General features: G+C 42.7%; 1 protein-coding gene across 18 annotated transcripts in view; it reads right to left on the bottom strand.

The window, feature by feature from the left end:
- The window catches only part of unm_hu7910 (un-named hu7910), a 54,495-nt gene that overhangs the window by 40,251 nt on the left and 339 nt on the right, over positions 1-13,905 (bottom strand). For 3 of the 18 annotated variants that reach the window (XM_047349884.1, XM_047349886.1, XM_047349881.1), the window contains exons 1-5: positions 9,667-9,933; positions 9,538-9,594; positions 4,769-4,951; positions 3,676-3,720; positions 1,557-1,625 (exon numbers count right to left, since the gene is read on the bottom strand). In XM_047349884.1, coding sequence (XP_047205840.1) covers positions 1,557-1,625; positions 3,676-3,720; positions 4,769-4,951; positions 9,538-9,594; positions 9,667-9,790 — 478 coding nt within the window. In that variant the 5' untranslated portion in view covers positions 9,791-9,933. Of the gene's footprint in view, positions 1-1,556; positions 1,626-3,675; positions 3,721-4,768; positions 4,952-5,776; positions 5,892-6,649; positions 6,684-8,819; positions 8,993-9,537; positions 9,595-9,666; positions 9,934-11,246; positions 11,380-13,905 lie in introns of those variants that run through there. The other 15 variants (XM_047349896.1, XM_047349894.1, XM_047349895.1 and 12 more) reach the window with 14 other exon arrangements.

Here is a 13,905-nt window from a genome sequence, read left to right on the forward strand (position 1 = left end):
TGATTGGCTTTAGTATTAATCTGATTGGCTTTAGTATTAATCTGATTGTCTCTAGTATTCTTCCCTGATTGGCTCTAGTATTCTTCCCTGATTGTCTCTAGTATTAATCTGATTGGCTCTAGTATTCTTATCTGATTGACTCTAGTATTAATCTGATTGTCTCTAGTATTAATCTGATTGGCTCTAGTATTCTTATCTGATTGGCTCTAGTATTAATCTGATTGTCTCTAGTATTAATCTGATTGTCTCTAGTATTAATCTGATTGTCTCTAATATTAATCTGATTGTCTCTAGTATTAATCTGATTGGCTCTAGTATTCTTATCTGATTGGCTCTAGTATTAATCTGATTGTCTCTAGTATTAATCTGATTGTCTCTAGTATTCTTCCCTGATTGTCTCTAGTATTAATCTGATTGTCTCTAGTATTAATCTGATTGTCTCTAGTATTAATCTGATTGTCTCTAATATTAATCTGATTGTCTCTAGTATTCTTCCCTGATTGGCTCTAGTATTATTCTGATTGTCTCTAGTATTAATCTAATTGTCTCTAGTATTAATCTGATTGGCTCTAGTATTCTTCCCTGATTGGCTTTAGTATTAATCTGATTGTCTCTAGTATTCTTCCCTGATTGGCTCTAGTATTAATCTGATTGTCTCTAGTATTAATCTGATTGTCTCTAGTATTATTCTGTGAGTGAGGAAATACATTTTAAATCAATCTTGATTTATTTCCCACTCACCTAATATTTTATCAGCTTATTTAGATAAATATATTAACCAGATTTCTAAATGAACATCACTGTCAGCATCTGCTTTAGATCACTTTAAATCTGATGTTTAGTCATAATGTAAAGTTTTTATCTTTTTACTGGATATTTACGTCAGGCACTGGGACCACTGATGAAAGCTAGCCTACTGGCTAACATCTGTTCCCAAAGACAGAACCAAAGCAGAACATGAGGCAACAAGAAGCCAGGTCAGAACAACGGTACTACAGTTTACTTCATGTTCTAGAGACCTTTCATCTGATCCTTCTTCAAGCATCTATAGTTGGTTTTCTAAGATTTCAGTTTGGTATCAAAGAACCACAAAGATCCACGGTGGCCATTCAACCGTCCGAAACAAACAGGACGGCCAAACCAAAGCTAAAGTTCTGTCTGTTTCTCTGCAACAACATGAAGGTTTGTCCAGATATGCAACAATTATCTCAGCCAACCCTTCTGACCCTAAGAGGTGACTGGAAATCAATTCAATATCCATAGGGACTTCTGTCTGTGAATGGTTTTCCAGCTCCAGCTTTCATTTGAGTAAAAGCCAAACATCAACCGAACGACGGCAGTCACTGAAGTCAAAATCTGTCGAGGACATGAATCCATCTGAAAGGTTTACAAACTGTTAATCTGATTGAGCTCAGGTGTTAGCGTCAGCAGGTGATCGTGCACCTCTGCTTGTGATTGGTTAACGATCTTAGTTGAAAGGGTGACATCATCCTGTGAACCACATCAGTCGTTGCTGTTTTGGAAAAAACAGGCAGAAAAGTAGAAAATGGACTTGCCGAGCAGAACTTTGGCATCCTCCACATCGAAGTCTCCGTCACCATCTGTGTCGTAGGCGGCTAGTTTTCCTGGAGGAAGAGGTGGAGAGGGAGATAAAACCTTCAGCACCTGACATGCTTTTTACAATTAGATAAAGAAGCTCATGATAGATGGTTAGAGATGGAAGAAGTAGGACTTCATGAAAGTCAGCAACAGCAGATCATGTCAGCTTAAATCAGGCTGAATTTGTTTTAAAAGTTATTAAAATCAGGTAAGAGCTTCTCATTCCAAGAAAAATCATCCAACAAGTCGAACATTTATGACGACACGTCTGCTTCTGCCCGAGCTGCTGAAGTATTTTCAGCGGAGGCGTTCATCAACCTGATACTATCTTCTCTGTCAAACTGTGTTACTGTTGGTCCTGGCATAGACTCAGCTCCAGACATGGAGACAAACTGTGTCTTTATAACCAGCTGCTGGTGACAAGGAGCCAAAACCTCCTGTTTATAATTGTTTCAGTGCAGAACTGGTTCATTCCTTCAGTTCAGGAGTCTTTTTAAGACGGAACGATTCATAGGTCTGAGTGAAGCAGCTCAACAAACAAAACATTCATCTAAAAACGGTCAGATATTAATGAGAAAAACCCCACAGCATGATGCCGCCACCACCATGTCTCACTGTGGGAATGGTGTGTTCAGGGCCTTTCACCACATAGTGTTTGCATTTAGGTCAAAGCATTCAGCTTTCATGGCCTGAGACAAACTACAAACAGGACGTCTTCTGGCTTGTTTTTCCACTCTTCCATAAAGACCCAATTTCTGGAGCTGCACAACTAACAGTTGTCCTGACAACAGATTCTTCCACCTGAGCTGTGGATCTCTGCAGCTCCTTCAGAGTTACTCTTGGCTTCTTCTATGATTAATGCTCTCCTTGTCCAGCCGGTCAGTTTAGGTGGACCTTCATGTCCTGGTAAGTCTGCAGTTGGTCCATCCTCTCTCCATGTTCAGATGATGGTTTGAACAGAGCTCTGGGAGATGTTCAAAACCTGGGATGTTGTTTCAGAACCTAACCCTTTAAACTGGACCAGAACATTCTCCCTGACCTGTCTGCTGCGCTCCTTGGTTTTCATGATGCTGGTTGTTCCCTAATGTTCTCTGAAGACTCTCTGAGACCACAAACAGAACAGCTTCAGTTATTGAATCACACTTAAGTGATTAATTGGTTGCACTGGGTTTTATTTCGGGATACCAGAGTAAAGGGGGTTGAACACAAAGGCATTTTTCTGATTTTTGTCAGTAGAAACTGTTGAAAATCATACGTCCTTTTCCACCCACTGCCTTCAGCACTGCTTTCTCTGAAAGCTCTCCATGTACATGCATGGACCAGTTAGTTTGCAGCTTTCTGAGTGAAAACTGACAGATCTGAAGTGAACATCTGAATATTAGTTCACTTTTTAGTGAGTAAAAGTTTTTGAACACAAAGAATTATCTAAAAGACTTTAAAGGATGAGATGAAAGCTTGAAGGAAATGAGGGTTGGGTGGATCGGCAGGTGAGGAAAACTGAAGTTTTTAAATGTGTCCTGAGATAAAAGACAAACTGATCTGTGTTAGTGGCCCATGATGCAGAGAGGAGAACATGTGAAAGAGTTGCAGAGAGGAAGGATGTGGTGATGATGGCTGTGATGTCTGTCAGCCTGAACCTTCAGAGACACCAGCAGCAACCACAAACTCGAGCATGAGAAACAGAGCCAGGCTGAACCAGAGACATCTGCAGCATGATGAAAAGAGCGAGCTGAGGCTTTGAAGAGCAACAACATAAAGTTATTGCAACAAATAAAGGAAGCTGCTGACCAGTCTGTCTGCAGAGCAGTTTGTTTCCTCTATCTTAAAAACCAAACCAGACCAAAATAAGGATGAAGACATGTTTCAGTTGAATGATGTTCCCTATTTATGACCTGAGATTTGACTCATGTCTGCACATTCATTTCACAGGAAGCTATCATTTAAGCCTGCAGCCCCAGTTCCTGTGGCTTGGTTCTGATCTTCTGTTTTCTGCTCGGTCTAAACGAGACAACTAATTTAAACACAGTGACAGGATGAGCAGAGTTGCATCAGTCGATGCTGAATTGTTAGTCATACCTTGCAGAACTTCAGAGAAGTTCATACGAAACTCCTGAGTCCTCGCTGCATGCAGAGGTAGAGAAAGAGAAGATGAAGCCAGGAGAGGTTAAAGAACAGCAGGAATCTTTGTTCAGAGATGTTACAGACCACAACATCTGCAGTCATGGGAAAAACTGAGTCTAGAGGATCTAAGATGGGAAGAAGCCACCAGGTGCAGCTGATCACCACCATGTTTTCACAGTTTTTCCAGGTGGAAAACAGCTGCCAACCTTCCCAGGAGTCGATGTCTCCGCAGATACGGCCCAGGGTCAGAGCCAAAAGCTCCATGTCACACACTAAAGGCAGGTTAAAGGTCATGAGCCTGAACCAAAAAGGCTGTTCAGAAGGGTTGAAGGAGGAAGCTTCTTCTCTCTGAAAACAAGAGGACTTGGGGTGCACAGCTGCATCTGGATGCAGGACAGAACTTCTGGAATAATGTCCTCTGGACAGATGGGACCAGAGAAGAGATGTTTGGACATAACTCACATCACCATGTTTGGAGAAAACTTCCTACCAGCTGTGAAGCACAGTGGTGGAGAGCTAATGATGTGGGCTTGTTCTACAGCCACAGGATCTGGGCTCCTTGCAGTTACTGAGAGGACCATCATCTCCTCTATTTATCAAAGTATTCTGGAGTTAAAACAGGTCCATCTGTCCAGCAGCTGAAGCTTGGTCCAAACTGGGTCATCAGCAGAACCATGATCCCAGACACAGCAGCAGATCTACAACTGAATGGCTGAACAAGAAAATAATCATGTTGTTGCAATGGCCTAATCAAAGTCCAGACCTCACCCTGGAAACAAACATCATCAAACCTCAATGAACAGAAGCAACACGGGTCAGAAGAGTGGACCAAAGTTCCTCCACAATGATGAGAAAGGCCTGCTGAGAATGACTGCTGCTGGAGGAGGTTCTGCTAGCTGTTGGATCACAGGGTGGACTTAGTTTAACCCAGGACTAGAACATCTAGTTCTTTAGAGACACCAGCAGCACCAATGTCAGTTTAAGTTCTTCTGTTCTGAAGGGTTTCTCTGTTCCTGCTGAAGTTCTTTTACATGAAATGTTTTCTTACCAATGACGCTGTCATAGTCCACGATGTCGAAGTACACCACGGCCACGGAGCTCCAGACTCCCAGCAGAGACAGAACCACAAACCAGGTGAACATGGAAAACTTTGGACCTCCTTCTGCAGCTGCTCCTCCTCCTCCTTCGGTCCGTTTTCCATTTTTGTGCTCCACTGGAATCATCTTCCCCTCTGCAGACAAGAACAGAGATGAACAGATAATTAAAAATGCTCAAATAATTGTTTCAATGATACATTTTAATTGATGAATGAACTTTAAACACGATCTGAACTCATTTCTAACTGATTTTTCTCCGAGCTTCTGAGCCAACAAACCCAAACACTCCAACGTCTCCACTCATTTATTTAAACCTGGCTTAGATGTCACCATATGACTGGGAGTTCTGTTCTGGTTTAGTTCTGCAGCAGCTTCATGCCTGGGGTGAGAGACATTGTCCAACAGTGATGTTATTTTTGCTACAGTTCTTCTGTCTCCCACCACCTGCTCTGGGTCCAGAGGACATCCTAGGACACAGCTGACCTTCCCGATGACCTTATCTAGCTGCTTCCTCTCAGCTGCAGAGAAGCTGCTGCTCCAACACCAGAACATGGCTGATGGCACCACAGAGTCAAAAAAAGTCTTCAGGAGCGCCGCCTGGTCTCCAAAAGACCTCAGTCTCCTCAGCAGGTAGAGTCTGCTCTGACCCATCCTGTGAAGAACATTAGCGCTGTGACTTCGGTCAATGGTGCCTGGATGTTCACCGGTGTCAGTGTGGAGGGTCTACCACTTGTTGATCAGGAGGTGGTTCTGCTGGTTCCAGTCCACAGAACCGAGTTGCTTTATCTTATTCATCTTCTCCAAGCTATAATTATATGAAATTAGTCCATAAAAGCAGAAGGTTCTTAAAGTCGAACCGTAAAATCTAACAGAAATGCAGTGAGATTCATGGAGTTGATAAATGTTCAGTAAATCAGTAACTGTGGTGTTTTATTAACGGGGACCAGATATTTACATACTCTGTTCTTCTTCATGGCTTTGCAAGCTTCTGATGGTTAACTCACAACATGACCCAGTTAAACCAGTTCTGTCAGGATGAATCGGACAGAAATACTTTAGGTAATCCTTCACGACCTGAAACAGGAAAAAATGTCAGAGTTCATGTAAATATCCAGTTTCAGCTGTAATTGCTGAGAAGACTGAGGCGTACCGTTGCATCACTACTGACTGCTGTTGGGCTGCAGGCAGGTAAAGGTGAGAAGGTGAAAGGCTGTTTGAGGCTTATTTAAGGAGACCTCGTTGTTCATGTTCTGACTACAGGTTGTTTTAGAGAGCTGAGGTGGGTCACTGTTGGATTCTGACCCAAACAATTCACTGACGTTCCAGTGCTAAAGCAGGACTGGGTTTAGAGTCAGCTCTCTACTGGTTCTACAGAAACAAACCAGAACCTCAGTAACCATTGTTGTTGAAGACAGTTCATCTACAGCAGATCTTTGGGACTTTCCTTAGAGGCTCCTTATTCACAGAACTTGTTCTCTGATAGAGGAACATCTAAATCCAACTGAAACGAAGGATTATCATCATTCATGCACTTAATGGACCCGACCACATGCAGTTATAGCGGGAGTTTTTCTTTGAAGCATCAAATTAACAGGATGACATTTTTCAGTATTTGACGTGGTTCTGTTAAAGGACCTGCCAGCAGTGACTGTGACCACAGCTCTGACTGGTGCTTTGACCCGTTTTCACCAAGTGGTAGGTGATCCCAAAACAACACGAGCCATGTTGAGTTTCTGAGCTTTAAAACAAAAGTCAAACTAATTAAAATTAGTTTAAACAAATATCCCAACTCTCTGATTGGTTGCTGGTCTCCATAGGACCACACCCAGTACCTAATGGAGGAGGTTCTTTCTTCTGGGCCAGGACCTGATGGCAACAGGAAGAACTGGTGTCAAACAAGCATTAGCACCGGTCCAGAACTTTCTACAGATAAAGGATGTAAGATCTGAATCCAAGTACAGATAAGAGGGGTTCTATGTGGTAAGATAACTGTCTGTAGAAACGTATGTGCAAGTGTCTAAATTTGTTAATTTAAGTAAATAAACATAAATTTAAGGTTTGTATTTGTGCTTTGTTGTCAACTTACAAAGACATGTGACATCAGATGTTTCATCTGTAAGAATACAAGTTACGAAGTTGCAACTTTACAACAATACAAGTATGAATCTAAAACCCCTGATGAAGTTACACTCCTTACCAGTTGGTGGCAGTAATGCACCTTAAAGTTGTTTGCCAAACCCCGTTAAACAAGACGAAGTAGTAGTAGATTCGTACTTGTATTGTTGTAAAGTTGGAACTTGGTAACTTGTATTCTCAGATGAAACATCTGATGTCACGTTTGTATAAGTTGACAAGACACAAATACATACCCTAAATTTATCCATGTTTATTTACTTATACAGGTCCTTCTCAAAATATTAGCATATTGTGATAAAGTTCATTATTTTCCATAATGTCATGATGAAAATTTAACATTCATATATTTTAGATTCATTGCACACTAACTGAAATATTTCAGGTCTTTTATTGTCTTAATACGGATGATTTTGGCATACAGCTCATGAAAACCCAAAATTCCTATCTCACAAAATTAGCATATCATTAAAAGGGTCTCTAAACGAGCTATGAACCTAATCATCTGAATCAACGAGTTAACTCTAAACACCTGCAAAAGATTCCTGAGGCCTTTAAAACTCCCAGCCTGGTTCATCACTCAAAACCCCAATCATGGGTAAGACTGCCGACCTGACTGCTGTCCAGAAGGCCACTATTGACACCCTCAAGCAAGAGGGTAAGACACAGAAAGAAATTTCTGTAACGAATAGGCTGTTCCCAGAGTGCTGTATCAAGGCACCTCAGTGGGAAGTCTGTGGGAAGGAAAAAGTGTGGCAGAAAACGCTGCACAACGAGAAGAGGTGACCGGACCCTGAGGAAGATTGTGGAGAAGGGCCGATTCCCGACCTTGGGGGACCTGCAGAAGCAGTGGACTGAGTCTGGAGTAGAAACATCCAGAGCCACCGTGCACAGGAAATGGGCTACAGGTGCCGCATTCCCCAGACCTGGGCTACAGAGAAGCAGCACTGGACTGTTGCTCAGTGGTCCAAAGTACTTTTTTCAGATGAAAGTAAATTCTGCATGTCATTCAGAAATCAAGGTGCCAGAGTCTGGAGGAAGACTGGGGAGAAGGAAATGCCAAAATGCCAGAAGTCCAGTGTCAAGTACCCACAGTCAGTGATGGTCTGGGGTGCCGTGTCAGCTGCTGGTGTTGGTCCACTGTGTTTTATCAAGGGCAGGGTCAATGCAGCTAGCTATCAGGAGATTTTGGAGCACTTCATGCTTCCATCTGCTGAAAAGCTTTATGGAGATGAAGATTTCATTTTTCAGCACGACCTGGCACCTGCTCACAGTGCCAAAACCACTGGTAAATGGTTTACTGACCATGGTATCACTGTGCTCAATTGGCCTGCCAACTCTCCTGACCTGAACCCCATAGAGAATCTGTGGGATATTGTGAAGAGAACGTTGAGAGACTCAAGACCCAACACTCTGGATGAGCTAAAGGCCGCTATCGAAGCATCCTGGGCCTCCATAAGACCTCAGCAGTGCCACAGGCTGATTGCCTCCATGCCACGCCGCATTGAAGCAGTCATTTCTGCAAAAGGATTCCGACCAAGTATTGAGTGCATAACTGTACATGATTATTTGAAGGTTGATGTTTTTTGTATTAAAAACACTTTTCTTTTATTGGTCGGATGAAATATGCTAATTTTGTGAGATAGAAATTTTGGGTTTTCATGAGCTGTATGCCACAATCATCCGTATTAAGACAATAAAAGACCTGAAATATTTCAGTTAGTGTTCAATGAATCTAAAATATATGAATGTTAAATTTTCATCATGACATTATGGAAAATAATGAACTTTATCACAATATGCTAATATTTTGAGAAGGACCTGTAGTTCACACATTTAGACACATATGTTTTTAATCAGTTATCTTACCCCATAGGTTTCCACCATACCGGGTCAACTGGTTCTGAAGCTTGTTTAGTGGTCCTTCCGGTTTGCACTGGTAAAAACACTAACAGAAAGCCTGCTTTCATCACCAGCTAGAGGCGGGCTTATGGAGACCTCATGGAGAAAGCTAGAGGAGCTCTGATAAAGGCAGGAAACAGAGTTCTAACCAGTGAAGCTGAAGGAAAACCTTAAAACAAGGAGAACCATGAAGAGGACGGACACATGGCTGCAGGGCATGTTGACCCAGGAATAGAGCGAGAGAGCAGCTGTTCCACGATATAAATAACAGCAGCTATCTGCTCTATTAATGCAGAGAATACCGAGCTCCTGCAGGATGGTGGTCAGAACCCTCTGAGGGTCTCACTGAGGCCCGGGAAAGGTTTCTGAGCAGTGATCACAGCCATAAGGTTTACTGGGAAAGTTCCCGTTCTGATCATTTTAACTGGTCGGCAGATCTGACCCAGTAGACACAGCTCAGAGGAGGAAAAAAAACAGACCCCACACTGAGCAGAAACTAAGTCAGATCCTGGTTCTGTTCGACGGTGAGAAAAGTAAAAAACTCAGCAGCAGGAGGATCTATTTTCTGTTATAAACAACATACACAGCAGACCCGGTCAAACTGGATCAGGCCAGGCAGAGTGAGCTTATATAAACCCAAACCTCCAAACAGAACCACATCATACGCTGAACTCCTGAGCCTCACCAGGTTTCTGGACAGCAGGTTCCTCCAGCTGATGGACCTCCTCTTCGTTAACTCCTTCTAAACGAGTCGATCAGTCAGACCCGAACCTCACCAGAACCAGCCCAAACCTGCTTCACCTGTCAGACCTACCTGTCTCCTGAGACACCTCCTGCTCCTCCTCAAACACCTCGCCCTCCTCTGCCTGGATCTCCTCTACAGGAGCAGCAGGGGACGGGGAGGTGTAGGAGGTTCCATAGTGGTGGTAACGCTGCATGGAGCCACCGACCCAAACGAATTAAACAGAACCAACATCAAAGAGAAATATTTCTCCAGAGACTCAAAGATCAACCACAGCTACTTAGAAGTCACTGGAGTTTAGACCCGAAGCTCAGGAGAAGACCATCAGCAGGATACCAACGAGGCGACGGAGAGATGAAACAAGCTGACTGACTACAACAAGCTCCTCCTCTTCCTCCCAAATAGTGCATTGTGAGTTGACAGAGCATCAGGAACCTGATCCAGAACCTGATCCAGTCTATTATTAGAGCTGACAAAACCCTGTGAAGCTCCATGAGAGCGTGGGATGCCACAGAAGAAAGAGTGACACACAGAGCAACCTTCACTCGTCCTCTTCTTCTACTGTCCGTCACTTCAATGAAAGAAGAGTCCGGTTACATGTTACTGGTTGTGGACTCAAACGTTTGAATGTGTGGTGGATGTTAGTTTAGTGATGTGTGAACCTTCATGCTGGATTTCCTGACTGTGGGACAATAAAGGATATTTTGAATCTATTCTATTGATGAGTCTGAAAAAGTTGACCTTAAGTTTCTGTGCTAAACCAACCTTTCAGCTGATCTGCTCATTCTTCCCTCATGATGAGAAACATCACCAAATGAACATTTTGGTAACAAAAAGGATTGACCTGTTTCTGCGTCACTGGGATGCTACGTTCCTGACAAACAAAGTCCAGACAGTTGAAGTGATTAAACATCTCTCACCTGCTGGAGCAACCAATACTGGACTCCCTCAGGGGTGTGTGAGCGTGGCTGCTTTCTTCACGCTTTACACATATTTAATTACTCTGATGATCCAGTTTTAGCCATTCTGCTCAGATACTGGGCTGCACCAGCATGGTGGTAATGAAGCTGTTCAGTGGACTGGTGATACGCTCGTAAAATAATTACAATAAAAACCATAGAGACCACCCACAATGATGCAATCAGTCAGCTTCTGTCCTTTAAATATTAAATGTGTGGTGCTGGAAAAAGTACACCAAACTGGTCTGCAGAACCACAGAACCATAACACATGTCCTCTGATGCCTGAGGTCCTTCAGACCAAGAGAAGTACTTCAGTTTCATACTTCAGAGATAAAGAATGTGTTCCAGTAAAAGATGTTAAACTGAAAAACAGCTTTTATAGATCAGATCTTCCTGAAGCTAAACCTGAAAGACCATCATCTCTCCATCTTCCAATGTGTTGATTCTGCTTGAGTACATGTGGTGTGTGCAGTGTTACGATGCATGTAAAGTATGTCAAGTATGTCTGTTTGCAAGCAGAAGCACTGAGATATGCAGGATTCATTTCAGACATACTGTGGAGAAGAACGTAAACCCTTTTGATAACCTTTTAAAGGTCACACATTTTACCAACGAAGCATCACTATAAAGGCATTTTATGTTAAACACACATCAGAGAAACCTATCAGCAACACCTCAGATGACCTCTCACCTCTGAGCCAAGCTGGAGCCACAGACTGTTAAGGTCCTGCTGCTGGTTGGCTCCATCGGTTTCAGGCTCTATTTAAGGTTAGGCTTCCCCTTCCTTGTGGTACGCTGCAGACCCCTGATGACTGACAGGGCTGCTGTGGAGATCAGTGATGATGGGCTTTAAAAACCAGTGTAAATGAACTGAACTACCCTAAAACACATCCTTGTTTTTTAGCCCTGTGCATTGATAACAGTGAACTGAGTAATTGGTATTTCTGCATTGCATGATATGAGGTCATGCCTGCCAACATTTAACATGTTTACTGAGGCAGCTGGAGAAGTGCTGAACTGCCACCATGATGGTTCAGAGAACCAATAATCACTTTAAACAATAACTAGCTATACTCTAAACAGATGCCTCTTCTTCTGTGTTTACAGATTCAACACACCAGGAAGCTTCCTGAACAACAGCAATAACTATGGTTTAAACTGAAGAAAAGTTGCTAAAGTGGATGTCAACGATCTATGATGAGAGAAGAGAACCGGTTTCAAAGCTAACAGGTTCAGTTTCCACGGCAACAATCTCCAGCTCCTCCTAAGGTGTTTCCAGATTGGAGGGAGCATTCAGGGCCACTAGGAGGTTCTGAGTCTGGCCTCGGGGTCTCCTTTCTGTCAGACACGCCTGGAAAAACCTCCAGAAGGCAAGCGTCCTGATGAGATGAACCATCTCAACCAACTCTTTTCGTTGTGGAGGACCAGCAGCTCTACTGTGATGTCAGCAGAGGTCTGCCACCCAACAGAGTTAGCTCATCCCAGCTCCCAGTATCCCTTGGCCCTGATCCATGTCTTATGACTATGGTGAGGGCAAAAATGCAAAAGAAGCATTAACCAGCCCTTCTGTTTTCAGCTCAGTTCCTTTTCCACCACCACAGACAGACTTGTTTCTAGAGATGAAGCCAATATCTGTAAGGATACCACCAGGATGCCTCCATCTGAAGATTTTCCAGACACATTCCCACTGGGAGAAGACCACCGGGCAGAATCAGACCTGTCTGAAAGGATTAAACAGCCTATTCGGCTTGGGAATGTTTTGGGATTCCTGAACCTGTTATCTCTATGATCAGATGTGTCCGAGCTAGCGCCCCCTGTTGGCGGTCAGACGCCTCGGAGCTCCTCCGGTCCAGAAGTGATCAGACTCTATCTAAAGACTCTTAAAATGAATGAATCTCAACCAGTTTCTAACTTTTAGCTCCTTTAATCTAAATGAAGGCAGAGGAATAATTACAGAGATCAGAGATGAGGCTCCCGTCTCGGACCGTCTGTTAGAGGATGATGAAGAGCCTCGATAGAAGGTCACATATAGTTTTATATCTGGTTCTCCAATGCAATGGATGTTTCCTCCCTCAGTGATTATCAGTAGACTATGTGTCACCATTGTGATGTCTATCTGGTAGGTTGTGTAGTAGCGGGTGTCCATACTTAATCTAAGTGTGCTGTAGGTTTCTAATCAAACCAGTTATACCAGCTGCTCCACTACCAGCTTCAGGTCATTTATGACAAACCTTGGGCCTTTTATCCTTGTACTGTATGTTTATGGTAAATGGACTGAACTTATATAGAGCTTTTCCAGTCATACAGACCGCTCAAAGCGCTTTACACTAGAGCCACATTCACCCAATCGCACTCACTAACGCTCACACATTCATACACCGATACGCAACTTGAGGTTAAGTGCCTTGCCCAGGGGCACATTGACCTATGGCAGGAGGAAGCTGGAATCGAACCCACAACCTTCTGATTGCAAGACAACTACTCTTCCTACTGAGCCACAGTCGCCTAATTTATGAGCATTCTTATCCTATTGTAACAAAAGGAAAACATTAGAACTTAGATTTTATTTCACTATAGTATAAATGGGAAAAACAACTATGAGCATATTAATAAAGGTTATTCCTAACAGATGAGAAGACAATGGATGGATGGAGATTTCCTCATGTTCCAACATACCTACAGTAGTAATACTTCCAGGAGAAACTGGTCCCAGTAAAACAACTATCCCCTGTGTATTAAAATCTTTAAACGGGATGACGAGGATCGGAGTTTTTGGAAGCACTTTACACACAGGAAACACTAAGGCCCCCGCAAACATGTGAATGAGGGTCAACAACCTCTCCACAGACATGTTAACATGAACAAAAATGAGCTTTTTCTTCTAATATTAAAACAATCTTCTTGACTGTGCCAAGCTTATTAACATGGAACATTTTTTAAAAACAAAAATCATCCATCTGTGCCCGGGAACAGTGAGTTTAATCTCTGTTAGCAGCCGAAACACTGGAGGTAGCGACGCTAGCTTAGCCCCTAACCAGACTCCCGTCAAAACTCGACTAATTTTAGAAATTCTCCTTCATTGTTGAAACAGCAAAGAGAAAACAGGAATTACGATAAAAACATATTAACATAAAACACTTCGAATAATTCAGCAATAACGGCATGGACAAATTTAAGTGTTTTAATTTATTTTCTAAAGTTTTTATGCTGTTCAAATAGCCAATTAGAAGGCAGTTTTAGTCTGAAAAACAATAACTCGAATCTCTGGAAGGCAGAACTGAAAGCCGAAATAAATACCTTCATAATTTTATGAGTATTTTCAGGTTAATGTGTTTGTTTAATTTCTGTAA

This window comes from Girardinichthys multiradiatus, chromosome 21 (genome assembly GCF_021462225.1).
Source record: "Girardinichthys multiradiatus isolate DD_20200921_A chromosome 21, DD_fGirMul_XY1, whole genome shotgun sequence".
In the NCBI taxonomy this organism is placed as follows: domain Eukaryota; kingdom Metazoa; phylum Chordata; class Actinopteri; order Cyprinodontiformes; family Goodeidae; genus Girardinichthys; species Girardinichthys multiradiatus.